The sequence below is a fragment of the Melanerpes formicivorus genome, unplaced genomic scaffold, assembly GCF_026170545.1.
Source record: "Melanerpes formicivorus ecotype bairdi unplaced genomic scaffold, bMelFor1.0.p_v2 SCAF_72, whole genome shotgun sequence".
Taxonomy (NCBI): Eukaryota; Metazoa; Chordata; class Aves; order Piciformes; family Picidae; genus Melanerpes; species Melanerpes formicivorus.
The window spans coordinates 234,455-261,846 of NW_027142424.1; the positions used below are offsets into that span (position 1 = coordinate 234,455).

The 27,392-nt window shown below is 58.9% G+C and overlaps 1 protein-coding gene across 1 annotated transcript in view; it reads right to left on the minus strand.

Annotated features, from left to right (window-relative positions):
- Nucleotides 1-8,298: 8,298 nt before the first annotated feature.
- Nucleotides 8,299-27,392, minus strand: part of MYO18B (myosin XVIIIB) — an 86,689-nt gene continuing 67,595 nt past the window's right edge. The window contains exons 39-43 of the mRNA XM_068163263.1: nt 21,232-21,365; nt 19,860-19,901; nt 18,784-18,927; nt 11,513-12,795; nt 8,299-9,506 (exon numbers count right to left, since the gene is read on the minus strand). Of these exons, the coding sequence (XP_068019364.1) occupies nt 11,514-12,795; nt 18,784-18,927; nt 19,860-19,901; nt 21,232-21,365 (1,602 nt within the window). The 3' untranslated portion in view covers nt 8,299-9,506; nt 11,513. The remainder of the gene's footprint in view (nt 9,507-11,512; nt 12,796-18,783; nt 18,928-19,859; nt 19,902-21,231; nt 21,366-27,392) is intronic.

Consider the following 27,392-nt stretch of genomic DNA (forward strand, 5'->3'; position numbering starts at 1 on the left):
TGGAGTCCCCATCCCTGGAGGTGTTTAGGAAGAGCCTGGATGAGGCACTTGGAGCCATGGTTTAGTTGATCAGATGGTGTTGGGTGGTAGGTTGGACCTGAAGGTCATTTCCAAGCTGGTTAATTGTGTGATTCTGTGATGCTTCTCTGATCTCTGCAGAGTTTGCTCCTCCCTGGCCACAGCAGGAGTGCTGCACTGGGCCATGGGCTCAGCTCTCCCCCCCACTGGGATGGGATTCCCATTTTCCCCTTCCTGTCCATGTAGCAGCACTGGAGATGCTCCCACAGAGGTCCTGCCTCCAAATCTGTGAGGCTTGATCTGATTCCATCCATCCTTGCTGCTCCTGAACCCATGCCAGGCTGTGCCTAGGATCCCCTGGGCCCCACTGCCTCCCTTGGGCTGCCTCTGAGGGCCGTGCAGGGCTTGCAGGCAGCGCTCAGAGAGGGCAGGAACCTGCTCAGGTGTCAGGGTTTGTCTGCTTAATGCCTCTTGACATTGATTTTGGTTATTTTTACCAGGGGAGGCATCGACAGCAAACCCCCAGCCCACAGCTGAGGCCAGGAAGTGTCGCTGGAGAGGGATCTGATGCAGAGTCTCAAGCCAGAGATGCTGGGAAGGGCATGCACAGGACACCTCCCAGCTCCTCCATGGAAGGGAGGGGATCCTTCCCCCCTGAAAATCCTTCCCTGACCTCCAGCAGCCACACTCAGCTCCCTCTGCTCCCCGTGCTGGAGCAGAGAGAGGAGCTGCAGGCTCCACCTTGGCACACAGCAGGGCAGATTTCAGCTCAGAAGCCCCAGGCTGGCAGTTCCTTCCCTGCAGCTTGGCTGCTGGGCAGGGATTTAGGCTAAGCCCAGCAGCAGAAGGAGCCAAAAGCTGTCCTGTGCCAAGATCTCAGAGGCCTTCAGGGCATCAGGAGGACCTGGGGCTGCAAAGTCAAAGTGGTGACCCCTGCCCAGCTGCTGCTAATGCTCCTAATCTGCCCAAAATCCCTGGGGATTTGCTGGCTGGCCCAAAGGGTACAGCCTGTGTCTGCCCTGGCTGGGTGGGGGGTACCTCCAGCCCTGCCAGCAGCAGAGGAGGGAGCTCAGGAGGGGGTTCTTGGGTCCCCCCAGCATCGCTCCTTGACATGGAGCCACGGCATGGAGCAGGGCCGGAGGCTGGGGCTCCTGGGGGGTTGCCCTGCATGGTGCTCTGTTAATCCCTACAGAAGTCAAAGCCAGGAGTTCTCCTCACCCTCCTGCAGGGCTGACTTAACCCTAGGGGCACTGGGTAGGGAATCAGCTCTGAGATGCTGCAGCCCCTGCCCAGGGAGCTGGCATTTCCTTGGCTGTGCCCCTGAGGGCCATCCAGGTCAGGCTGCCAGGCTGGGCTTTGAGGTCTTTGAGGTCTCTTCCAACCTTGGTGATCCTGTGCTCCCCACAGAACCTGTTTGGGTTGGGAAAGCCCTCTGAGGTCATCCACCCAGCAACCCAACCCCACCATGGCCATCAAAGCATGGCCCACAGTGCCATGGCCACAGGCTCCTTGCACCCCTCCAGGGCTGGGGACTCCACCACCTCCCTGGGCAGCCTGTGTCTGGCAGCAAAGACATGTCTCCTCATCTCCAACCCAACCCTCCCCTGGCACAATTTCAGGCCATTCCCTCTCCTTCTTCCACCTGATACAAAGGAGAAGAGCCCACCCCCCACTCCCCTGCCCATGGCCCACCCTGCAGCTCTGCCCTTGAAGGGACAGAGCCCACGCTGGGGAGCTCAGCACAGCCCGAGGAGCCAGGACGGGCCCACTGCCAGGCAGGAGAGCTAAGAGGAGGCAGCAAAGCCCTGGGCAGGGTGTCTGGGGATTCTGCTACGTGCTGGCTGAAGGCTGAAGGGGAGGTGGTTGTGTTTCTTTCCCCCTGGCAGGAAATCTTCCAGCAGCATCGCTGCCAGGCTGAGCAGCAGCAGCAGCTCCTCCAGCGTTAATGGCCTCGTCCTTGACATGGAGCTGGCTGCTATTAATAGGCAGCAGCGTGGATGCAGCAGGCTGGGCTGGAGCAGAGCTGCCTCCATCCATCCATCCATCCATCCTCCCTCCCTCCTACCCTGCTCCCAGAGAACATTCTCCCCCCCTCCCCTTCCCCTGCCCCACATTTCCACTTGCCACACTAATTATAATCACCTCCTAATTCCCCGGCAGCCTCCCCGCCGAGCCGAGCCGAGCCGCCCGGGGGTGGGGATGGGGGTGAGGGGAAGGAAGGAAGGAAGCAGCCAGGCTCAGGGCAAGCTGCTCCAGGCTAGTTAAAAACCCTCCCCCCGGATTAATTGGCTGCTGGGTGCTGCCCGACAGCACTGCTGTGGGGAGAGGGTGGGCCAGGAACAGGGTACAGAAGAAAGCAGGTTGGGGAAAAAAAACGACCTCAGAGATCATCCAGCCCAACCTAGCACCCAACAGCATCTGATCAAGCAAGCCATGGCACCAAGCACCCCAGCCAGGCTCTTCCTGAGCACCCCCAGGGGTGGGGACTCCACCACCTCCCTGGGCAGCACATCCCAATGGCCAATCTCTCTTGCTGGGAAGAATTTCTTCCTCACCTCCAGCCTGAACCTCCCCTGGTGCAGCTTGAGTCTGTGTCTTCTTGTTCTGCTGCTGCTTGCCTGGGAGAAGAGACCAACCCCCACCTGGCTACAACCTCCCTGCAGGGAGTTGGAGAGAGCAAGAAGGTCTCTGCTGAGCCTCCTCTTCTGCAGGCTAAGCAACCCCAGCTCCCTCAGCCTCTCCTCACAGGGCTGTGCTCCAGACCCCTCTCCAGCTTTGTTGCCCTTCTCTGGACACCTTCCAGCATCTCAACATCTTTCCTACACTGAGGGGCCCAGAACTGGCCACAGGACTCCAGGTGTGGCCTGAGCAGTGCTGAGCACAGGGGCAGAGCAGGGCGCTGCTCTCTCCCAGTCCAGCACAGGAGGATGCTGCTCCCAGCTCTGGTGCACTGGGAGGTGTGAGGAGCACAGACCTGTCTGGGTTGGAAAAGCCCTCTGAGGTCCTTGAGTCCAACCAGCAACCACCACAGCCAGCAAAGCATGTCCTGAAGGAGAGGCAACAGCCTGAGATGGTGCCAGGGCAGGGGCAGGCTGGAGAGCAAGGGAAATTGCTTTGGGATGGGGGGGCACAGGCTGCCCAGGGAGGTGGTGGAGCCCCCAGCCCTGGAGGGGCTCAGGAAACCTGTGGCCATGGCCCTGTGGGACGTGGCTCAGTGGCCACAGTGGGGCTGGGGGGCTGGTTGGGCTGGGTGACCCCAGAGAGCTTTCTGCAACCCAAACCACTCTGTGCTTCCCTGCCTCTGTGTGCTGCCAGTGCTGAAGCTCTGCCAGAGGAATGCAAATGAGCCTCCAGCCAGGGCTTTTCTCCTGCTGTAGGTTTCTTTCCCCCCCTTTCAAACCCTCCCTCTTCCCCCCAGGCCCCTTGATCCCAGCAGGCTGCTCAGGGAAGGTTCCTATTGTAGAGGCTTCTCTCCCCAGCTGGTTTGCAATGTGCTGCAGGAGCACAAGGACCTTGCACTGGAATTAAGCTCTCACTCTCCTTTCAGGACTTGAATTCAGGGAAATTCATCATTTCCAACCCAGATCAGCAGCTTGGCTGCAGCAAGTCAGGGAGAAACAAAGCCTCCTCCCCACGAGCCAATGTGTAGAGGTGATGAGTGGCTCCTGGGCTGTGGGGCAGCTCTGAGTGCAGTGCTGCCCTCCTGCCCCACCACTGACCCCTCCTGCCTCACCACTGACCCCTCCTGCCCCACCACTGACCCCTCCTGCCCCACCACTGACCCCTCCTGCCCCACCATTGACCCCTCCTGCCCCACCACTGACCCTTCCTGCCCCACCACCATCACCTCCTGTCCCACCACTGACCCCTCCTGCCCCACCACTGACCCCTCCTGCCCCACCATTGACCCCTCCTGCCCCACCATTGACCCCTCCTGCCCCACCACCATCACCTCCTGTCCCACCACTGACCCCTCCTGTCCCACCACTGACCCCTCCTGCCCCACCACTGACCCCTCCTGCCCCACCATTGACCCCTCCTGCCCCACCACCATCACCTCCTGTCCCACCACTGACCCCTCCTGCCCCACCACCATCACCTCCTGTCCCACCATTGTCCTCTCCTGCCCCACCACCAGCCTCTCCTGCCCCACCACCCTCACCTCCTATCCCACCACTGACCCCTCCTGTCCCACCACCAGCCCCTCCTGTCCCACCACCATCACCTCCTGCCCCACCACCATCACCTCCTGTCCCACCATTGTCCTCTCCTGCCCCACCACCATCACCTCCTGCCCCACCACCAGCCTCTCCTGCCCCACCACCAGCCCCTCCTGTCCCACCACCATCACCTCCTGCCCCATGACTGACCACTCCTACCCCACCAGCCCCTCTTGTCTCACCATCAGCCCTACCAACCCCTCCTGTCCCACCACTGTCTCCTTGTGCTCCTTCAGTCCTCTCCTACCTCACCCCTGACCCCTCCTACCCCACCACCAGCCCCTTCTTGTTCCCCCATCAGCCTCACCAACCCCTCCTGTCCCACCACTGTCTCCTTGTGCTCCATTCTCTCCTCTCCTACCTCACCACTGAACCCTCCTAACCCCCACCAGCCCCTTCTGTGCCACTCTAGGCTCCAGCTTCCTCTCCTGCTCCATCACTGTCCTCTCCTACCTCACCACTGACCCCTCCTGCCCCATCACTGTCCTCTCCTACCTCACCACTGACCCCTCCTGCCCCATCACTGTCCTCTCCTACCTCACCACTGACCCCTCCTGCCCCATCACTGTCCTCTCCTACCTCACCACTGACCCCTCCTGCCCCATCACTGTCCTCTCCTACCTCACCACTGACCCCTCCTGCCCCATCACTGTCCTCTCCTACCTCACCACTGACCCCTCCTGCCCCATCACTGGCCACTCCTGCCCCCCCACCAGCCACTCCTGCAGTTAATGGCTGTGCCAGGGGCAGTTCAGGCTGGAAGGGAGGAGAAAGTTCTTCCCAGCAAGAGTAATTTGCCCTTGGAATGTGGTGGAGTCCCCACCCCTGGAGGTGTTCAAGAGGGGATTGGATGTGGCACTTGGAGCCATGGTTTAGTAGTCAGGAGGTGTTGGGTGCCAGGTTGGACTGGATGATCTCTGAGGTCTTTTCCAGCCTTATTGATTCTGTGATTCTATGACCTTAAAGGCCTGTTCCCACCAAAAGGATCCTGTGGCTCCCTGGTTTCAGGTGGCACAGCCTGGGCTGTGCCAGGAGCTTGCCAGGAGCACAGCACTCAGCTGTCCCCAGCGTGGCAGGAGGGTGGGGAGTGGCTCAAGCTGGTGGAACAGGATGTCAAGAGGGATAAAACTCAGCCTGGTAACACAGCCCAGCCACTCTCCCAGATGGCCTTGAACCTCCAGGAGCAGCTCAGCCTTGAGCTGAGGAGGAAGGCAGAAGCAGGCAGCTGGGCAGAAACGTCAGGATCACAGGACTGCAGAATGGTTTTGCTTGGTAGAGACCTTTCAGCTCAGCCAGTCCAACCCTTAGGCCACCACCAAACCATGGCCCTCAGCACCACAGCTCCAGGGCTTTGAAAGCCCTCCAGGGATGGGGGCTCCAGCACTGCCCTGGGCAGCCTGGGCCAGGCCTTGGCAGCCCTTTGGGGGAAGAAATTGTTCCTCATGTCCAGCCTAAGCCTCCCCCCTGGTGCCAGTGTTGTGAATGTGGTCGTGCACAGCAGGATGACTTTGGGCATTCAGTGCTGGGAGAGTTGGGGCTGTTCAGCCTGGAGAAGAGAAGGCTGCAGGGAGACCTCAGAGCTGCAGTTCAGTACCTGAAGGGGAGCTGCAGGAAGGCTGGGGAGGGACTGCTCAGAAGGGGATAGGATGAGAGGCAATGGTTTGCAGCTGGAGCAGGGGAGATGTAGGCTGGACATCAGGAGGAAGCTCTTCCCAGTGGGGGTGGTGGAACACTGGAAGGGGTTGCCCAGAGAGGTGGTGGAGGCTCCATCCCCAGGGACATTCAAGGTCAGACTTGATGTGGCCCTGAGCAACCTGCTCGAGCTGGAGGTGTCCCTGCTGCCTGCAGGGGGGGTTGGGCAGAATGACCTTTGGGGGTTCCCTTCCAAGCCTGGGCACTCTGTGACTCCATTCTCTGCACTCAGGCTGAAAAGCTGCAGCCGAAGAAGCCTCCTCCAGCTCTGATTGGCTGCTGAAGGATTTGCAGAGCCATTTCCAGCCACAGAGCAATTTCCTTTGTGTCCTGTGGAAGCACAGGGAGAACAGCAGCAAGCCAGAGTGTCACACACAGACACACACACAGAGATCTGCTTTCCTGGCTGCCTGTTTAAACAGCAGCAGCTCCCTGCTCAGCAAAGCCAGCGCTGCAGACAGCCCCAGATCAAAGGCATCATCCTCCTACAGCCACCACATCAGGAGGCACTTCTGCAGCAGCTGGAGATCAAACAGGAGCCACAGAGCCAACATCTCAGCCAGCCACTGCTTGCAAGGGTGAAGGTGGGGATGATGCCAAGCTGGGCTGGCCTCCTGGCATGAGCTCCTCAGGGTGCCCCCTCCCCACTGATGCTGGGTGAGCTGAGGTCATAGAATCACAGCCCACAAGGAGCCTTCCCAGGGCCTTTTCTCCAACAGGGCTGTGGTGCACATCTCCCAGCTGAGGGAATGACCCAGGGACTGCTGAGGGAAAGGAGAGTTGGTCTCTGTTAGAGGGAGCCCCCAAGAGAGCCAGGCAGGGGCTTTGCCCAAGGGCTTCTAGGGGGAGGGTGAAGAGGGAATGGATTGAAGCTGGGAGAGGGGAGAGTTAGGCTGGAGATAAGGAAGAAATTCTTTCCAATGAGGGTGGAGAGACACCAGCAGAGGTTGTGCAGGGAGTTTGTGGCTGCCCCCTCCCTGGAGCTGCTCAAGGGCAGGTTGGATGAGGCCTTGAGCAACCTGGTCTGGTGGAAGGTGTCCCTGCCCAAGGCAGGGGATTGGAACTAGATGATCTCTAGGGTCCTCCCCAGTCCAAACCATTCCATGAGTCCAGGATTCCATGAACCTGCAGGACTTGGCCACAAACCCCTGCTAAGGAAGTTTGGATCCCTTCTGGGATAATCAATAATACCTTTATTGATGATCTGGATGAGGGCATTGAGTCCAGCATCAGTAAGTCTGCAGATGACACCAAGCTGGGGGCAGGAGTTGATCTGCTGGAGGGTAGAAAGGCTCTGCAGAGGGACCTGGACAGGCTGGACAGATGGGCAGAGTCCAAGGGCAGGAGATTGAACACATCCAAGTGCCAGGCTCTGCACATTGGCCACAGCAACCCCAGGCAGTGCTACAGGCTGGGGGCAGAGTGGCTGAGAGCAGCCAGGCAGAGAGGGACCTGGGGGTGCTGGTTGAGAGTAGGTTGAACATGAGCCAGCAGTGTGCCCAGGTGGCCAAGAAGGCCAATGGCATCCTGGCCTGCAGCAGGAACAGTGTGGCCAGCAGGAGCAGGGAGGTCATTCTGCCCTGTGCTCAGCACTGCTCAGGCCACACCTTGAGTCCTGTGTCCAGTTCTGGGCTCCGCAGGTTAGGAAAGATGTTGAGGTGCTGGAAGGTGTCCAGAGAAGGGCAACAAAGCTGGGGAGGGGTCTGGAGCACAGCCCTGTGAGGAGAGGCTGAGGGAGCTGGGGTTGCTTAGCCTGGAGAAGAGGAGGCTCAGGGGAGACCTTCTTGCTCTCTCCAACTCCCTGAAGGGAGGCTGTAGCCAGGTGGGGGTTGGTCTCTTCTCCCAGGCAAGCAGCACCAGAACAAGAGGACACAGTCTCAAGCTGTGCCAGGGGAGGTTTAGGCTGGATGTTAGGAAGAAATTCTTCCCAGCAAGAGAGATTGGCCATTGGGATGTGCTGCCCAGGGAGGTGGTGGAGTCAACATCCCTGGAGGTGTTTAGGAAGAGCCTGGCTGAGGCACTTGGTGCCATGGTTTAGTTGATTAGATGGTGTTGGGTGATAGGTTGGATGATCTCTGAAGTCTCTTCCAACCTGGTGTGGTCTATTCCGTTCCATTCCAGTCCATTCTATTCCATCCCATCCCATCCCATCCCTCTTCTATTCCAAGCAAAGAGAGGCTGTGCATGCAGAGTGAGGAGGAGGGGGCAGGGTCTCAGTGAGAAGCCCCCAGCCATGGGGGCTGGTGGGGTGGGGATGCTCAGCCCTGCCCTGTGCCACTGCCCTGGAGTTGCTCCTGCTGCTGGGGAAGGACAGATGAGGAGAGGCTCGTGGCAAAGAAGCAAACATTTTATTGTGTAAAACCCCAAGCAGCCACCCAAACACAGCACCCCCCTCTGCCCCCAGCCCCATTCCACATGCACCACAGAGGGACAGCAGGATGGGCCCAGCTGTCCCAAGGAGGCAGGAGCCACAAAACCACCTATGGAGCCTACCTTCAGGTGTCCACAGAGAGACCTCCTGAGCTCTGCTGCTGTGGCTGTCACAGCAAGACCCAAAAGCTGCTTGGGCAAGCAGGTTGAGGGAGGTTCTCCTCCTCCTCTGCTCTGCCCTGCTGAGGCCACATCTGTTGCACTGGGTCCAGTTTGGGGCTCCCCAGTTCAAGAAGGACAGGGAACTGCTGGAGAGGGTGCAGCCAAGGGCTGCAAAGATGCAGGGGGGACTGGAACAGCTCTGTGAGGAGGAAGGGCTGAGGGAGTTGGGGGTTTCTAGGCTGGAGAAGAGCAGCCTGAGTGGGATCTGATCAATGCTGATCAATACCTCAAGGGTGGGTGTCAGGAGGATGGCACCAGGCTTTTTTCCAGTGGTGCCCAGTGGCAGGACAAGGGGTGGTGGCACCAACTGGAGCATCAGAAGCTCCTCCTGAATATGAGGAGGAACTCCTTGAATTAAAGGGAGAGGGAGCCCTGGGGCAGGCTGCCCAGGGAGGTTGTGGAGCCTCCATCTCTGGAGACATTCCAAACCTGCCTGGACCTGTCCCTCTGTGACTTTCTCTGGGTGTCCCTGCCTTGGCAGGGGGGTTGGCCTGGGCTGATCTCCAGAGGATCCTTTCCAACCTCCCCACCATGCTGTGTGGTTCCGTGAGCTCCGCACAGCGCCATGAGGGATGAGACATCTGGGCAGCACCTTCTGGGTCAAAAAGGAAGAGGTTTGGTGTTCCTCTGGCTCTTCAGAGCATGCTGTGTTATCAGGCAGCGAGGCAGCTGCTGGGGTCTGAACTAAAGCACCAAATCCTGAGTCAACCAACTGCAGGAGAAGAGGAAGGTCTCTTGTCCCCACAGCCGGCCCCGAGTGCAGCCGCGGTGAGGGGAGGAGGGCAGGAGCAAGGAGCATCAAGAAACCACGGTATGTCTAACCACAAAAGCCAGTCTCATCGTCTGTCAAGCCACCCCACAGCTCCTGGGGGCTGGTTTTTGAGGGGGGGGCCATGGCACTGGCAGTCTCTAAGTGAGGTGTTTCCTACCGGGGGCTCTTCCGGAGGAGCAACGGCAGGAGGCTGCTGTTCCTTCACACGAAGCCTGGAGGGAGTGGAGAGTGGCACCTTTGCTGCTGCAAAGAGGAGAGGAGAGGATAGAATTAACCAGGTTGAAAAAGACCTCAGAGATCACCCAGTCCAATTTCTCACCCAGCACCATCTGATCAACTAAACCATGGCACCAAGTGCCTCAGCCAGGCTCCTCCTAAACACTTCCAGGGATGGGGACTCCACCACCTCCCTGGGCAGCACATCCCAATGGCCAATCTCTCTTTCTATGAAGAACTTCTTCCTAACCTCCAGCCTGAACCTCTCCTGGCACAGCTTGAGACTGTGTCCTCTTGCTCTGCTGCTGCTTGCCTGGGAGAAGAGACCAACCCCCTCCTGGCTACAACCTCCCTGCAGGGACTTGGAGAGAGCAAGAAGGTCTCCCCTGAGCCTCCTCTTCTCCAGGCTAAGCAACCCCAGCTCCCTCAGCCTCTCCTCACAGGGCTGTGCTCCAGACCCCTCCCCAGCTTTCTTGCCCTTCTCTGGACACCTTCCAGCACCTCAACATCTTTCCTAACCTGAGGAGTCCAGAACTGGACACAGGACTCAAGGTGTGGCCTGAGCAGTGCTGAGCACAGGGCAGAATGACCTCCCTGCTCCTGCTGGCCACACTTCCTGATGCAGGCCAGGATGCCCTTGGCCTTCATGGCCACTTGGGCACACTGCAGGCTCATGTTCAGCCTACCATCAACCAGCACCCCCAGGTCCCTCTCTGCCTGGCTGCTCTCCAGCTACTCTGCCCCCAGCCTGTAGCACTGCCTGGGGTTGTTGTGGCCAATGTGCAGCACCTGACACTTGGATGTGTTCAATCTCCTGCCCTGGGACTCTACTATCAGGCTACTACCAAGTGGTGCTTCCTGGAAAGAAATGCTTGATTAACAGGCATTCCCCTTCTCCTGTTGGCTTTGTCAATCTGGGCCCAGCTTGACACCCAGTCAGTTGGTGCAGAGGCAATGCTTCCACCAAATGTTTTCCTAATCTGCTTGAAACACTTAATTAGAGCCATGCTGCATTCATCAGGGACTTTGCCTCCCAACTGGGACTGCAGCAATAACTCCTAATTCTCCCAGTGTCAGCTCCACTACAGAAATGGGACCCAAGGGGCTGTCAGAGGCAGCTGCTAACTGAGGGACCTGCTCCACATCCAGGCAGGACCCCCTTCCTCTGGAGGGGGTGACCTCCAGCAGCCAGCTGAAGCTGCAGGGATAACTTAACCCCAGGAGCAAGGGTGCTCAGAAGGAGCTGTCTACTGGGTGCTGTGGTGGCACCTGGGGGCACTGGTTTTGGGAGTCCAAGAGGTTGGGGGAACCCAGGGGACTCAGAGCTGGTGCTGTGACAAGCCCTGGGGCTGTGCCTGGCACTGCCATTGTCCTTATTGCCCACCCTAGATCATAGAATCAACAAGGTTGGAAAAAACCTCAGAGATCCCCAAGTCCAACCTGGCACCCAATACCTCAGGACTAACTAAACCATGGCTCCAAGTGCCACATCCAATCCCCTCTTGAACACCTCCAGGGACAGTGACTCCACCACCTCCCTGGGCAGCACATCCCAACAGCCAATAACTCTTTCTGTGAAGAACTTTCTCCCTTCTCCATCTCCAAAGAGAGCAAGGAAAGGACAAGAAGGAGGCTGAACCCCCTGGGGCATCCCTGGCAGTGTCCCCGTTGCCCAATCCCCTTGCAGCTCCAAAGAGAGCAAGGAGAGGACAGAGGAGAGGCTGGACCCCAGGAGGCATCACTGCCACCGTTTGGGCTGCTGCGGGGCAGAGGCAGAGCTGGGCAGCGAGGGGGAAGCCAGCCCGGTGCATCTCCCAGGCTGCCCTGCTGTGCTGGTGGGGGTGCCTGGGGACACCCACTGGCCCAGGGCCCCACGTCCCCATGCTTCCTATGCACCGTGTGGGCTGGAGGGACAGGGGCTCGGGGCCAACGCCACAGACGAGCCACCGGCGCTCTGAGCTGGCACCAGCCGCTGGCACCAGCCACTGGCACACATGATTACCTTAGTCTTGTCCCAGATACTTCTTCATGATGCTGGCGACATCGTCCTCCTTGCCTTCTGCCTCTGCCCGCCGGCTGGCACTGCTGGCCTGGCTGCTGCCTTTGCCGCTGCTCCCCTCCCCGTCCCCTCGCTGCGGCTGCGGCCGGCGCTTGATGCTGTCGGTGCTCCGGGAGGAGACGACGGATCCAGAGGAAGAGGAGGAGTCAGAGACGTCCCCGGGGTCCTCCCGGGTGGTCGGGCTGCGCTTGGGCGCGCCCTTCATCTCGGAGGACACCGAGCTGCCCTCTATGGCCTCATCCTGGAAGCGGACGGTGAGGGGCCGGTGGCCGTCCCGTCTGTCCCGGCCGGGCTTGGCCAGGCTGCTGGTGGAGCGGCACTTGCGGATGGCCGGCAGGAAGTCGTCGAAGTCGACGTTGGTTCTCCTCTCGTAGTTGAGGGTGGGTATGCGCCAGCTGAAGGGGTCGCTCCCCTTCCCCTCGCCCAGCAGCTCCTCGCTGGATGGGGAGCTCAGGAGACCCCCAGCACCCCTTCCCACCTCCACGTCTTCCACCGACGGCTCCAGGTAGCTTCTCCAGGAGCCGAGCCGGGGCGCACCCAGCCCTGGAGAGCTCGGCCTGCGGCCGGAGCCGTCGAGGCTCTGCAGGAGGGAGTCGTAGGAGCCGAATTTGGCCGCTCTGCCCAGCGCCGGGGAGCGCACGGGTTCGGCTGGCTCGGGAGCCACGCTCCGCAGGCTGGAGGAGCGCACCAGGCCGGGGTCTGCTCCTCCACCGTCCTTCGCCTGACTCCCATCCGCCTTGCCCAGGGAATCCTCGGCTGCAGGCACGGCCCTGGCACGCCGCAGGGCTGCGGCGCCGGTGGTGCGGTAAATGGGCAGGGCAGAGCCGTCGCCCAGCGAGGGGGAGCCTGGCTCCGCTCCCCGCTGCCGCCGCAGCTCCTCCACGTACTCCGACAGGGCAGCCGAGGAGCTGGGCACCGTCCCTGCTGCTGGAGAGAGACGTCTTCTCCTCGGCACCGTCGGCGGCACCGGGCTGGGGAACCTCCCATCCGAGGCGGGGGACGGCCCTCGCCGCAGCACGGATGGGGACATCTCTCCCATCCTATCCGCAGGCTTCCTGGGGCCCTCCAGCTCCTCTTCATCTGCCGCAGGCTTTCCATACTCCCTTCTCCTAGCACCGAGGGAGGGACTCCCCACCCTGCCCAGACCTGCAGCCTCACTGGGCCTGGCAGTGCCACGGGCAGCAGGCAGCCGGCTGGGGGATGGCTCCTTCGTGTCTCTGCTCACCCTAAACGAGAGATGGAGAATCAGTTGGAGCTGTGTGCTTTCCAGGGGCCAGAGTTCCAAGGTGGAAGGGACCTTTGAGATCACCTACTTCCAACTCCCCTGCCATGGGCAGGGACACCTTCCACTAGCCCAGGTTGCTCCATCCAACCTGGTCCTGAACACCTCCAAGGAGGGGGCATCTACAGCCTCCCAGGGCAGCCTGTTCCAGTGTCTCCCCACCCTCACTGGAAAGAATTTCTTCCCTCATCTCCAGTCTCAGCCTGCCCTCTCCCAACAGGCTCAAAGCCATTCCCCCTCCTCCTATTACTAGGAGCCCCTGTGAAAAGTCCCTCCCCAGTGTCACCCAGCAAGGACAAGGCTGAGCAGGAGAAGCATTGGCATTGGCATGGCTGTCTCAGAAGTGACTCCTGCTGCTGCCTGGAGCAGCTGGGCAAAGCCCAAAGCTTTTTCCCTTAAAAGACTGCTGGGTGCCAACCTGACTGACTTCACAGCACAGGGAGGGGGATGTGGCCAGCTTCAGCTCTGCCCAACCCAAACACCTGCTTCCAAATGTCCCTTTTGTTTTCCCCCTTGCCTGGCAGATGACAGCAATAAGTTGGATTTATTTGATGCCTGTCAAAGCCAAAGATTGTTCACTAAAATGTGATGAAGCCAACTCACAGAGCACCTTTGAGTGCATTCTTCATGGTGTGTTCCACCCAGCCTGCTGCTGGGGAAGAGAGCAACAGGGGACTGCAAGAGCCAAATTGGGCCTGGCCAGGGGCTGCACGTTGAGGAGGGACTGGCAGAAGAGGTGTGATGGGGATGGGAGCTCACCCCCCAAGCACAGGCTGATGCAGGAACCTTGTGGGCTCTACCTCCTCTCCCCAAAGGAGAGCCACAGTGGTCGTCAGCACTGTAGGACGCTGTCCTGGCAGGCTGATGGACAGGGTTGGGTTGGTCAGAATCATGGAACTGGTTGGGTTGGAAGAGACCTTTCAGTCCATCCAGGCCAACCCTTAACCCAGCACTGCCAGGGCACCATCAAACCAGGGCCCTCAGCACCACACCTCCACAGCTCTGAAACCCCTCCAGGGATGGGGACTCCACCACTGCCCTGGGCAGCCTGGGCCAGGCCTTGACAACCCTCAAAGGGGAGAAATTGCTCCTCATGTCCAACCTAAACTTCTTCCCATTTCCTCCTGCCCTGTTGCTCGTTTCCTGGGAGAAGAGACCAACCCCCACTTGTCTCCAACCTTGCAAGAAGCTGAAGAGCAGCCTGGGGGTGGCAGTCAGGGCTGGCAGCAGGCACCTGGCCCCTGGGGAGCAGGAGGGCTCCTGGATGGCTTTCAGCCACCCTTCCTGCCTCTGAGATAAGAGAATATCATCACATCACAGACTGCTTTGGGTTGGAAGAGACTTTTAAGATCATTGAGTCCAACCCTTAACCCAGCCCTGCCAGGGCACCCCCCTCAGCACCACATCTCCACAGCTCTGAAACCCCTCCAGGGATGGGGACTCCACCACTGCCCTGGGCAGCCTGGGCCAGGCCTTGACAATCCCTCAAGGGGAAGAAATTGTTCCTCATGTCCAACCTAAACCCCAGGTGTTGGGTTGAAGGGTGGTGGGGAACACCCAAGTGCAGTCAAGAAGTCTCTTCTAATCTCCAACCTAAACCTCCCCCCACTGAGGGAACTTGAGGCCATCTCCTCTTGTCCTATTGCTTGTTCCTTGGGAGAAGAGACTCAACCAACCCCCCTCCTCACTCCAGCCTCCTTGCAGGGAGCTGTAGAAAGCCAGAGGATAAAGCAGCAGCACCTAAATATAGACACAGCTCTGGGAGGCCAGCAGGGCTGCGAGGTGTGGGAGCAGTGGTCAAGTTGCACAGCACTGGTAATGAAGTGCCCTGCCCTTGGGGGGGGGGAGAGAGAGAGAGATGCTGGGTTGCCATGGGAACAGGGTGATTGCAGATAATCCAAGCACCAGGCAGGACCTGTTGGGAGCAGGCTCTGCTGACCCCTGCCATCATTTACACACCCGAGATGGGCTGCAGACAGACCCCAGGGCTGGGGAATGAAAGGTAATTGTGGAAGTGATGGGTAATGGAGTGGCTTCAGGTCCCCCAGAGCACACCAGCCCCTTTGCCACCGTGCCATGGGCTCATTAAACCAGCCCCAAACCCATTTCATTGCTCAACACCAAATGAACTGAGCAGAGATTTCAGCTCCCTGAGGCTGTGGAGTTTCCTTAGAATCACAGAATCAACAAGGTTGGGAAAGACCTCAGAGATCATCAAGTGCAACCTGGCACCCAACACCTCAGGACTAACTGAACCATGGCACCAAGTGCCACATCCAATCCCCTCTTGAACACCTCCAGGGATGGTGACTCCACCACCTCCCTGGGCAGCACATCCCAATGGCCAATCTCTCTTGCTGGGAAGAACTTTCTCCTCACCTCCAGCCTGAACCTTCCCTGGCACAGCTTGAGACTGTGTCCTCTTGTTCTGCTGCTGCTTGCCTGGGAGAAGAGACCAACCTCCACCTGGCTACAACCTCCCTTCAGGGAGCTGGAAAGAGCAAGAAGGTCTCCCCTGAGCCTCCTCTTCTGCAGGCTAAGCAACCCCAGCTCCCTCAGCCTCTCCTCACAGGGCTGTGCTCCAGACCCCTCCCCAGCTTTCTTGCCCTTCTCTGGACACCTTCCAGCACCTCAACATCTTTCCTAAACTGAGGAGCCCAGAGCTGGACACAGGACTCAAGGTGTGGCCTGAGCAGTGCTGAGCACAGGGCAGAATGCCCTCCCTGCTCCTGCTGGCCACACTCTTCCTGATGCAGGCCAGGATGCCATTGGCCCTCCTGGCCACCTGGGCACACTGCTGCCTCATGTTCAGCCTACCATCAACCAGCACCCCCAGGTCCCTCTCTGCCTGGCTGCTCTCAGCCACTCTGCCCCCAGCCTGTAGCACTGCCTGGGGTTGTTGTGGCCAATGTGCAGCACCTGGCACTTGGATGTGTTCAGTCTCCTGCCCTTGGCCTCTGCCCATCTGTCCAGCCTGTCCAGGTCCCTCTGCAGAGCCTCTCTACCCTCTAACAGCTCAACTCCTGCCCCCAGCTTGGTGTCATCTGCAGACTTACTGATGCTAGACTCAATGCCCTCACCCAGATCATCAATGAAGATGTTAAAGAGCACAGGGCCCAGCACTGATCCCTGGGGCACACCACTGGTGCCTGGCTGCCAGCTGGCTGTGGCACCATTCACCACCACTCTCTGGGCTCACCCTCCAGCCAGTTGCTAATCCAGTGCTCCATGCCTCAGCCCCAGGGAAGATGCTTTTCCCCCCCCCCAGCCCAAGGCAAGAGCAGGGCCTGCTGCAGAACTCAGAAGGCAGCTGGAAGCCAAGGGGAGCTCAGCAATCCGCCATTCACGGCGGCAGCAAATGACACACAACAATAATTAGGGAAGATTACACAGCAATTAACATGATTACAATTATGCTAGTTGAAATAATTTCCAGAGTGGAACCCACACATGCCTTGCAACACAGTACCCAGGGATGAAAGTGGGGCCTGGGTGCTTGTTTTCTGGCGGCTCAGCACGGCAGCCAAGACGGCTCCACTTCAGGGAGAGGAAAAAAAGGGCCCTGGCCTCATTTCTGAGCAGAAGAGGGTTTTCTTGTCAGCTCCAGAGGAGCTCCCAGTCCTCCCATGCAATGCTCTGCCTTTGACACCACCATGGTTAAAAATAAACGTGCTGGATCCCCACCAGCCCTGGGACACAGAGCAGGGAAGGAGGAGGAGCACAGAACCCCGGCGTGGCGAGGGATGGAAGAGACCTCTGGGGATCAGCTCAGTCTAAGCAGCAGGAAGGGGAACCCAGGAGAACAGCCAGGAGGGTTGGCAGCACTGGGGAGTGGTCCTGGGACATGGGCAAGGGTGAGGCTGGAGGGCCTTCTATGGCTCCAGCAGAGGCATCTCCAGCTGGTGCACTCTGCCCTGGCTGCTCTGTGGCACAGGCTGGATGAACCAAGGCTCTCCAGGCAGCCTGCTCCCTGGGCCACTGCTGCTGCCATTGCTTCCCTCAGCAGGTAGGAGAACCCTGCTGCTGCCTGCAGTGCCACAGGACTGGAGCTGCAGGGACAGAGCCAGTGTGGCCCTGGGCACCTCATTGTGGCCCAGGCACCCCTGGGCTCCCCAGGGCTGGAGCTACCCCTGCCCACCCACCACGAGCCCACACTTGAGCTGCAGCAGAACAAATCCTTTGGAGTCTCAGTTCCCCTTCAAAGCCACAGAGCAGCTTCATGTTCACTGAATCCCAGCATGGTGGGGGATGGAGAGGACCTCTGGACATCACCCACTCCAAGACCCCTGCTCAAGCAGGGGCAGCCACAGCAGCTTGCCAGGGGAGGTTGGAATCTACAGGGAAGGAGACTCCACAACCTCTCTGGGCAGCCTGCCCCAGGGCTCCAGCAGCCTCACACCAGAGAAGTTTCTCCTTAAGTTCAGGGGAAACCTCCTGAGCTGCACTTTGGCCCTGTTGCTGGGGTGATGCCAGGGCCACGGTGTGGTGGGGTGCAGAAACCAAGAGGCAGAGCTCAGGGCTGCAGCTCCATCCCCTGCCTCACCTCAGGACCAGCCCCTCTGTCATGATGCAGCCTGGCCCACAGCAGGAGAAAGCCATCAATGCTTGGATTGGCTTCCTAATGGAAAACCTGATGGCTTAAGGGCTGCTGGCTTGAAACTGAACGAGGGGAGATTTAGGTTAGGTATAAGGCACAAGACCTTCACTGTGAGGGGGGTGAGAGCCTGGCCCAGGCTGCCCAGAGAGGTGGGAGATGCCCCATGCCTGGAACCATCCCAGGTCAGGTTGTCTGGGGCTCTGAGCAACCTGCTCTAGCTGAGGATGTCCCTGCTGACTGCTGAGGGTTGGACTGGATGAGCTTTGAAGTTCCCTTTCCAACCCTACCCAGTCTATCTGTGGGAGCTCTGGGATGGGAGCTCTGGGATGGGAGCTCTGGGATGGGAGCTCAGTCACAGGCAGGACCCCTGAGATCCCTCTAGCCCACATTATCTGTGCCAAGACACCTTGCAGGGCAAAGCAGGGGCTGATCCTGCTGGGATGAAGCCTGGGCTGACACAGACCCCTGCTAGGGAGCTGCCTGGACTCTGGATCTCCTTCAGCCTCCCTGCATGGACCTCTGGAGCCCCAGCACTGGGCCATGTCCTGGGGGGGTCTGGTGGGTGCTGCCTTCAAACCAGGCTCCTTTGCTGCAGCTGTGAAATCCCTCAGGGGCTCTGAGCAAGCTGCTCTAGCTGAGGATGTCCCTGCTGACTGCAGACCTTTAAACCTCCTCCCAATCCCAGGCCAACAGATATGATTTGGTGATTCCAGCCCTGCTCTGTGCTGTGTTTATCCAGGCTTGGCCCTGCTGCCCAAGACTTTGTGCAGACATTTAAACAGGGAGAGCCTCCAAGAAAAGGTGACCCAAGCCCTCCTGCAGCCTGCCACAGAGCAGCCCTTCCCTGCTCTCCTCTGGCTGCTGGCAGCTGTTTGTTCAGCAAACATCCCACATGTGGTGCAGAGCAGATTCATTTTTCATTGCTGGCTGCTTGTGCAAGACAAAGGAATCTTAATAAGGATGAGCTGCCTCTGCTGATCTCCTTTTTATTGCCTTACCACCCTCCTGGCCTCTTGCTTTGCATTTCTCATCACTTCCCCTCCACCTATTTCCATCCTGAATTAGCTGAAGCCAAACAGAGCAAAAGCCATCAGGATTTGCAGGTCACCTTTCTCTGTGACCCCACCCCACCCCCTACTCCCCACCAGCCAGGCTGGGGGAATCATCTCTCTAGCTCCAGGTCTTGGTCCAACAAAATTGACTCTGCCTGGGAACAACTGTAAAAGGCTGGGGTTGGTTAGCTCTGCACTGGGGCTGGCTCTGCACTGGGGTTAGCTCTGCACTGGGGTTAGTTAGCTCTGCACTGGGGTTGGCTTTGCACTGGGGGTCCCTTACCTCGGTCCCTGGGTGCTGTGGCTGCCAATGGACTGTGCTGAGATGCTCCCAGCCACGCTGGTACCCATGGATGATCCTGGCCAGGACTTGATGCTCTCTGCAGGCTCCAGGCTGAGCACAGAGCCCACGCTGGAGCAGGCATCCCTGGGGAGGCAGCAGAGAACCCATTAGCTCCAGAAGAACAGCCAGAAGGGTTGGCAGCACTGGGGAGTGGTCCTGGGACATGGGCAAGGGTGAGGCTGGAGGGCCTTCTATGGCTCCAGCAGAGGCATCTCCAGCTGGTGCACTCTGCCCTGGCTGCTCTGTGGCACAGGCTGGATGAACCAAGGCTCTCCAGGCAGCCTGCTCCCTGGGCCACTGCTGCTGCCATTGCTTCCCTCAGCAGGTAGGAGAACCCTGCTGCTGCCTGTAGTGCCCCAGGACTGGAGCTGCAGGGACAGAGCCAGTGTGACCCTGGGCACCTCATTGTGCCCCAGGCACCCCTGGGCTCCCCCAGGGCTGGAGCTACCCCTGCCCACCCACCACGAGCCCACACTTCAGCTGCAGCAGAACAAAGCCTTTGGAGCCTCAGTTCCCCTTCAAAGCCACAGAGCAGCTTCATGTTCACTGAATCCCAGCATGGTGGGGGATGGAGAGGACCTCTTGGACATCACCCACTCCAAGCCCCCTGGCTCAAGCAGGGGCACCCACAGCAGCTTGCCCAGGAGCACAATGGCCAGAAGGGTTTGGAATCTCTGCAGAGAAGGAGACTCCACAACCTCTCTGGGCAGCCTGCCCCAGGGCTTCAGCATCCCCACACCAAAGAAGTTTCTCCTCATCTTCAGGTGGGACCTCCTGGGTTGCAGTTTGTGCCCCCTGCCCCTTGTCCTGCTGTGGGGCACCACAGAGAAGAACATTCCTTCTCACAGGGCAGCCTGGTGAGAGCATCCTGCCTGCTTTAACAGAGGGAGTCTCCTGGGAAATGGCTGGGCATGGTGGGGCACAGAAAGGCAGCACACCCACAAGCTCATCTGTGCCCTTCCCATGGGCAGCTGGGGGTCCACAACCCATCTGGCAGCTCCCCAGGGCTCACTCACGTCTCTCTCCTGGAGCTCAGTGACTCCTGCGTGGTCCTCACACTGCAGGGGACAAAGAGAGGGTGAGCAGAGGGGGTGCTGACCACAGCCTCACAGGAGGGTAGGGGATGGAAGGGGCCTCCCAAGATCATCGAGTCCAACAGACTTAGATAGAATATCCAGGTTGGAAAATACCTCTGAGATCCACAAACCCAACCAGCAACCCCAGAGCATCCTGAAGCAGCAAGGAGAGGAGCACCTTCCCAGGTGCCACATCCCCTCCAGCAGCCCAAGCTCTGTCTGTGTGCTTCACAAGCTCCCACTTGCAAATTGGGTTGATAACAAAGGGCCACAGAAAAATCCAGGTTGGAAAAGGCTTCTGAGGTCCTCAACCCCAACCAGCAACCCCAGAGCATCCTGAAGCAGCTAGGAGATGAGCACCTTCCCAGGTGCCACATCCCCTCCAGCAGCCCAAGCTCTGTCTGTGTGCTTCAGAAGCTCCCACTTGCAAGTTGGGTTTGCAACACAGACTCATAGAATCATTCAGGTTGGAAAAGACCTCTGAGGCCCTCAATCCCAACCACCAGCCCAACACCATCCTGAGGCCAGCAAGGAGATGAGCACCTTCCCAGGTGCCACATCCCCTCCAGCAGCCCAAGCTCTGTGTGTGCTTCAGAAGCTCCCAGGTGTAAATCAGAGTGGTTTTATAACACAGACTCTGAACCATTCAGGTTGGAAAAGGCCTCTGTGATCCTCAAACCCAACCAGCAACCCAAGAGCATCCTGAAGCAGCAAGGAGAGGAGCACCTTCCCAGGTGCCACATCCCCTCCAGCAGCCCAAGCTCTCTGTCTGTGTGCTTCACAAGCTCCCACTTGCAAATTGGGTTGATAACAAAGGGCCACAGAAAAATCCAGGTTGGAAAAGGCTTCTGAGGTCCTCAACCCCAACCAGCAACCCAACACCATCCTGAAGCAGCAAGGAGAGGAGCACCTTCCCCTCCAGCAGCCCAAGCTCTGTGTGTGTGCTTCACAAGCTCCCACTTGCAGATTAGAGTGGGTTTATAACCCAAACTCAGAACCATTCAGGTTGGAAACGGCCTCTGAGCTCCTCAAACCCAACCAGCAACCCAAGAGCATCCCAGGTGTAAATTAGAGTGGGTTTATAACCCAGACTCTGAACCATTCAGGTTGGAAACGACCTCTGAGCTCCTCAAACCCAACCAGCAACCCAACACCCACCGTGACCACCAGCCCGCGCCCCAAAGTCCCACATCCCCCCATTTTTTGAGCACCTCCAGGGGTACTCGGAGAGAGAGGCAAGGGCTGGGTGGTCTCCACGCAGAGCGAGTCCCCTTTGCATCCCCTCCCCGCTGCCAGGCGCTTCCCTCCTCACCTCTCGGCGTCGCTGTCGTCGCTGTCGCGCAGCTCCTCCAGGGCCACCTGCAGGTCAGCGATGCGGCGGATGGAGGTGCCCAGGTCTGCCTGCAGGACCTGCCGCACGGCTGCCAGCTCTGCCAGCTGCTGCTCCTGTGGGGGTGGCACCGGGTCAGAGCCCGCACCCCAGCGCGGGAGCACAGCCTCACAGGGTGTTAGGGGTCGGAAGGGACCTCCGGAGATCCCCAATCCAACCCCCCCCCGCCAGAGCAGCACCATAGAATCCAGCACAGGTCACACAGGAACACATCCAGGTGGGGCTGGAAAGTCTCCAGAGAAGACAACTCCACAACGTCTCTGGGGAGCCTGTTCCAGTGCTCTGTGACCCTCCCGGTGAAGAAGTTCCTCATCATAGAAACATAGAATCAATAAGGTTGGAAAAGACCTCAGAGATCATCCAGTCCAACCTGGCACCCAACACCATTTGATCAATTAAACCATGGTACCAAGTGCCACATCCAATCCCCTCTTGAACACCTCCAGGGATGGGGACTCCACCACCTCCCTGGGCAGCACATTCCCATGGCCAATCTCTCTTGCTGGGAAGAACTTTCTCCTCACCTCCAGCCTAAACCTCCCCTGGCACAGCTTGAGACTGTGTCCTCTTGTTCTGGTGCTGCTTGCCTGGGAGAAGAGACCAACCCCCACCTGGCTACAGCCTCCCTTCAGGTAGTCATAGAGAGCAATGCTGAGGCGGAACCTCCTGTGCCATTTTATATCCATTACCCCTTGTCCTATCACAGGGTGCTAGTGAGCAGAGCCTGGCTCCTCCCTCTTGACATCCAGCCCTCCCTGAAAGGAGGTTTGAGCCAGGTAGAGTTTGATCTCTTCTCCCAAGGAACAATCAATAGGACAAGAGGAAACAGCCTCAAGTTGCACCAGGGGAAGTTGAGGCTGGACATGAGGAACAGTTTCTCCCCCTTGAGGGTTGTCAAGGCCTGGCCCAGGCTGCCCAGGGCAGTGGTAGTCAAGGTCAGGCTGGACAAGGCTCTGAGCAACCTGCTCTAGTGGAGGGTGTCCCTGCTGACTGCAGGGGGGTTGGACTAGATGACCTTTTGAGGTCCCTTCCAACCCAAACCACTCTATGATTCTATGATCCTGTGGTGGAGTCCCCATGCCTGGAGACGTTTCAAAGCCATGGTGATGAGGTGCTGAGGGCTGTGGTTTAGTGGTGCCCTGGAAGTGCTGCCTTGATGGTTGGCCTGGATGATCTGCAAGGTCTCTTCCAACCAAAGCACCTCTCTGAACACGCCAGAAGAGCAGAACAGCCCAAGGTGGCTGCAGGGAGCCACCACCACCCGCAGCCGGGCGGCCCCGCCGGAGGCGCCCAGCACCACCCTGCCCGTCAGACCCCGGCTCCTGGCAGCTGGGAAGGAAATCCCTGCGCCATGCTGTGACCCACCGGGGAGCAGAGAGGGGGGAGAGGCAGCAGGAGCTGCAAATTCAGCGTGACTGAGGCTGGCAGCTGTAAAATTGCCCTGGCGGCGGTGACAAGGTGAGGAACGATGCGCAGCGCGGGCCGCGACGGGCACGGCTCAGGAGCTGGCAGCGTGTCAGAGCAAATCATGGAAGCCCTAAGATCAGCAGCTAGAGGGGGCCTAGGGTGGGGGGGAAGGGCATCTCAGTTCATCCAAACAGGCAGAGCAGCATCTCAGCTGGGGCTGCACAGCCCTGTGAGGAGAGGCTGAGGGAGCTGGGGTTGCTTAGCCTGGAGAAGAGGAGGCTCAGGGGAGACCTTCTTGCTCTCTCCAGCTCCCTGAAGGGAGGTTGTAGCCAGGAGAGGGTTGGTCTCTTTTCCCAGGCAAGCAGCACCAGAACAAGAGGACACAGTCTCAAGCTGTGCCAGGGGAGGTTTAGGTTGGAGGGGAGGAGAAAGTTCTTCCCAGGTAGAGAGATTGGCCATGGGAATGTGCTGCCCAGGGAGGTGGTGGAGTCCCCATCCCTGGAGGTGTTCAAGAGGGCACTGGATGTGGCACTTGGTGCCATGGTTTAGTTGTGAGGTGCTGGGTGCCAGGTTGGACTGGATGATCTCTGAGGTCTTTCCCAACCTTGTTGACTCTCTGCTTCTATGATCACAGTTCTGCTGCACACCGCTGAGAAACTGAACGCTGCCAAGCAGGTCTTGGAAAGCCAGCGCTCCACAGCCCCTTTCCTTCCATCCCAGCATGAGGAAAGGACTCAGTCCAGTGTGGAAAGTCTCCAGCTCACTCCACTGTGGAAATTCTTCAAGCCACAGAACCATAGAAATACAGAAGCCCAGCATGGAGGGGTTGGAAGGGGCCTCTGGAGATCCACCCCCAGCAGCTTGCCCAGGATCGCAACACCCAGGTGGCTTTGGAAGCTCAGCAGAGCAGGAGACTCCACAACCTCCCTGGGCAGCCTGCTCCAGGCCTCCAGCAGCCTCAATCTGAAGGAGTTTCTCCTTCAGGCCAAGTGAAACCTCCTGGGTTCCAGTTTGTGTCCCTTACCCCTTGGCTCAGAAGACCCCAGCCCCATCCTCACACCCATGGTGGGTGAGACCCCACTACCACCACCCTCTAGGGCAACACTTGGGGCTTCCCCTTGGGGCTGAGCTTTCCCCCATCAGGTAGAGAAAGGTGCCCCAGCCCCTGGCAGCCTGCACACCACTAGAGCCAGCAGCAGGTAGCTGGCCAGAGCCCACCTGGAGCTGGGGGGGGGAGAGCAGACACTCAGCTGGCAGCTTCCTCTCCCTCACCCCCACATCCTTCCACCTCTCCACATCCCCAGCTTTGTTTTTGTTGCCTCTCTGGAAGAAAAGGATTTCTCAAAGCTCCTTTGCTTCAGAGCTTCTCTTTTCATCTCCCTTTGTCTGGGAAGCATTTGAAGCTCAGTTAAAAAGAGCTGAGCCAAAGCAGCAGTGAAATAATTAATGGGACTCCAAAGGAGGCTGAGGCAGGAGCCACCCAGCACCACGTCCTCAGCACCACGACCTCAGCACCACAACCTCAGCACCACAACCTCAGCACCACCCCCTGCTGCTGTTGGGGCCTCTGCTGTCACAACACAACCCCTGCAAGCTCCCCTCCACCCCAAGTGAAGTGTGAGCTAATTAGCCCAGGTTGGATTGCTGCTGGAATAATTCAGCCTACACCTGCAGAATTAATCAATCATTATTCCCTTTAATTAAGTAATTAAGGTGCAGGTTTGCAGAGAGTCTGAAGTGACAGGATTTGTTGTAGTTGAAGGCTGGAGTGAGAAGGAGCCAGCAGAACTGAGGTGTTCCTGGTAATTGGGGTGAGGAGCTACAAGTGCTGAAGAGCTCCTGGAGGATTTGCTTCATTAGTGGCAAAGCAGAAATCAAACGACTGCTGCACAGCCTCCAGCACCCAGCCTCACCTCTGAGCACTGCTGGAGCCTTCACAGCTGCCCCTCCAGCACCCAGCCTCACCTCTGAGCACTGCTGCAGCCTTCACTTGCTGCCCCTCCAGCACCCAGCCTCACCTCTGAGCACTGCTGCAGCCTTCACAGCTGCCCCTCCAGCACCCAGCCTCACCTCTGAGCACTGCTGCAGCCTCCACAGCTGCCCCTCCAGCACCCAGCCTCACCTCTGAGCACTGCTGCAGCCTTCACAGCTGCCCCTCCAGCACCCAGCCTCACCTCTGAGCACTGCTGCAGCCTTCACTTGCTGCCCCTCCAGCACCCAGCCTCACCTCTGAGCACTGCTGCAGCCTCCACAAGTGCCCCTCCAGCACCCAGCCTCACCTCTGAGCACTGCTGCAGCCTTCACAGCTGCCCCTCCAGCACCCAGCCTCACCTCTGAGCACTGCTGCTGCCTTCACAGCTGCCCCTCCAGCACCCAGCCTCACCTCTGAGCACTGCTGCAGCCTTCACTTGCTGCCCCTCCAGCACCCAGCCTCACCTCTGAGCACTGCTGGAGCCTTCACAGCTGCCCCTCCAGCACCCAGCCTCACCTCTGAGCACTGCTGCAGCCTTCACTTGCTGCCCCTCCAGCACCCAGCCTCACCTCTGAGCACTGCTGCAGCCTTCACAGCTGCCCCTCCAGCACCCAGCCTCACCTCTGAGCACTGCTGCAGCCTTCACAGCTGCCCCTCCAGCACCCAGCCTCACCTCTGAGCACGGCTGCAGCCTTCACAGCTGCCCCTCCAGCACCCAGCCTCACCTCTGAGCACTGCTGGAGCCTTCACTGCTGCCCCTCCAGCACCCAGCCTCACCTCTGAGCACTGCTGCAGCCTTCACAGCTGCCCCTCCAGCACCCAGCCTCACCTCTGAGCACTGCTGCAGCCTTCACAGCTGCCCCTCCAGCACCCAGCCTCACCTCTGAGCACTGCTGCAGCCTTCACAGCTGCCCCTCCAGCACCCAGCCTCACCTCTGAGCACTGCTGGAGCCTTCACAACTGCCCCTCCAGCACCCAGCCTCACCTCTGAGTCTGATAACTCCTGACGTCCAACCAGGGAAGCACCCCCTGCCTCAGTACAGGTATGGAGGTGACCTGCTGGAAAGCAGCTCTGCAGAGAGGACCTGGGACAGCTGGTGGACACCAAGTTGCCCATGAGCCAGCAGCAATGTGCCCTCCTGGCCAAGAAGGCCCATGGACTCCTGGGCTGCGTTCAGAAGAGTGTGGCCAGCAGGTCAAGGAGGTTCTCCTGTGCCTCTGCTCTGCCCTGATCAGGCTAGAGCTGGAGCCCTGGGTCTGGTGCTGAGTTCCCCTGTTCCAGAGGGACTGGGAAGCACTGGAAAGAGTGCAGTGGAGGCTATGAAGCTGCTGAGGGGCCTGGAGCATCTCTGTGAGGGGGAAAGGCTGAGAGCCTTGGGGCTGCTGAGCCTTGTGAAGAGCAGCCCCAGAGGGGATCTGCTCAATGCTCAGCAAGAGCTAAAGACCTGTGGGGGGGCAAGAGGCTGGGGCCAGACTCTTCTCAGTGGTGCCCAGTGGGGCAATGGACACAAACTGGACCCCAGGAGGTTCCATCTGAACAGGAGGAGAAACTTCTTTGGTGTGGAGGTGCTGGAGCCCTGGGGCAGGCTGCCCAGAGAGGTTGTGGAGTCTCCTTCTCTGGAGAGCTTCCAACCCACCCTGGGCAAGCTGCTGTGGGTGCCCCTGCTGGAGCAGGGCAGATTGGACTGGCTGATCTCCAGAGGTGTTCTTCCAACCCCCCTGTGCTGGGATTCAGGGACTCTGGGCCTGGCTGCCTCTGATTCCACTTGTCCTTACAAAGTCATTAGCTTCTAAAGCACAGGAGCAGCTCAGGAAGACCCTGGAGCAGGCGGTGCTGGGACCAAGGGGCTGCAAGGACATCAGAAGGTTTAACTGGGGCCCTGCTGGGAGCTGTGGGTTTGCCTGGGTGGGTGCATGGCATTCCTGGCTGGAGGCACAAACAGCTCCTGCTTTGCTTCTCAAGTTCAATGAAAGCAGCCAGAAAAGAAAGAGGTGGGGTGTGGGGGGGGGATGAAATAAATCAAAAGCAAAAATCTTTCAAGCTTGCCAATGAAAAAGCAAATCTCAGAGAGAGGAGGCTGTGATGTCTCCAGCTGGCTGGGCTGGCAGGAGAGAAGGGGGCTGAGGAGATCTGCAGCCCCAAGAAGGAGGAAGAAAGAAGGTTATTTACAGCGTGAATCTCACCTTCCCTCACAAGAAACAACAGCAGTGTGTGAAGAAGCTGAAGAGGATCTTCACACCTTCACTTGGGGGCTCAGCCAAAGTAGGTAATTATGGTGCTGAGGGATTTCACAGCTGCAGCAAAGGAGCCTGGTTTGAAGGCAGCACCCACCAGACCCCCCAGGAGATGGCCCAGTGCTGGGGCTCCAGAGGTCCATGCAGGGAGGCTGAAGGAGATCCAGAGTCCAGGCAGCTCCCTAGCAGGGGTCTGTGTCAGCCCAGGCTTCATCCCAGCAGGATCAGCCCCTGCTTTGCCCTGCAAGGTGTCATGGCACAGCTAATGTGGGCTAGAGGGATCTCAGGGGTCCTGCCTATGGCTGAGCTCCCATCCTGGAGCTCTCATCCCAGAGGTCCCATCCCGGAGATCTCATCCCAGAGCTCCCATCCCTGAGCTCCCATCCCAGAGCTCCCATCCCAGAGCTCCCATCCCAGAGCTCCCACAGATAGACTGGGTAGGATTGGAAAGAGACCTCCAAAGCTCATC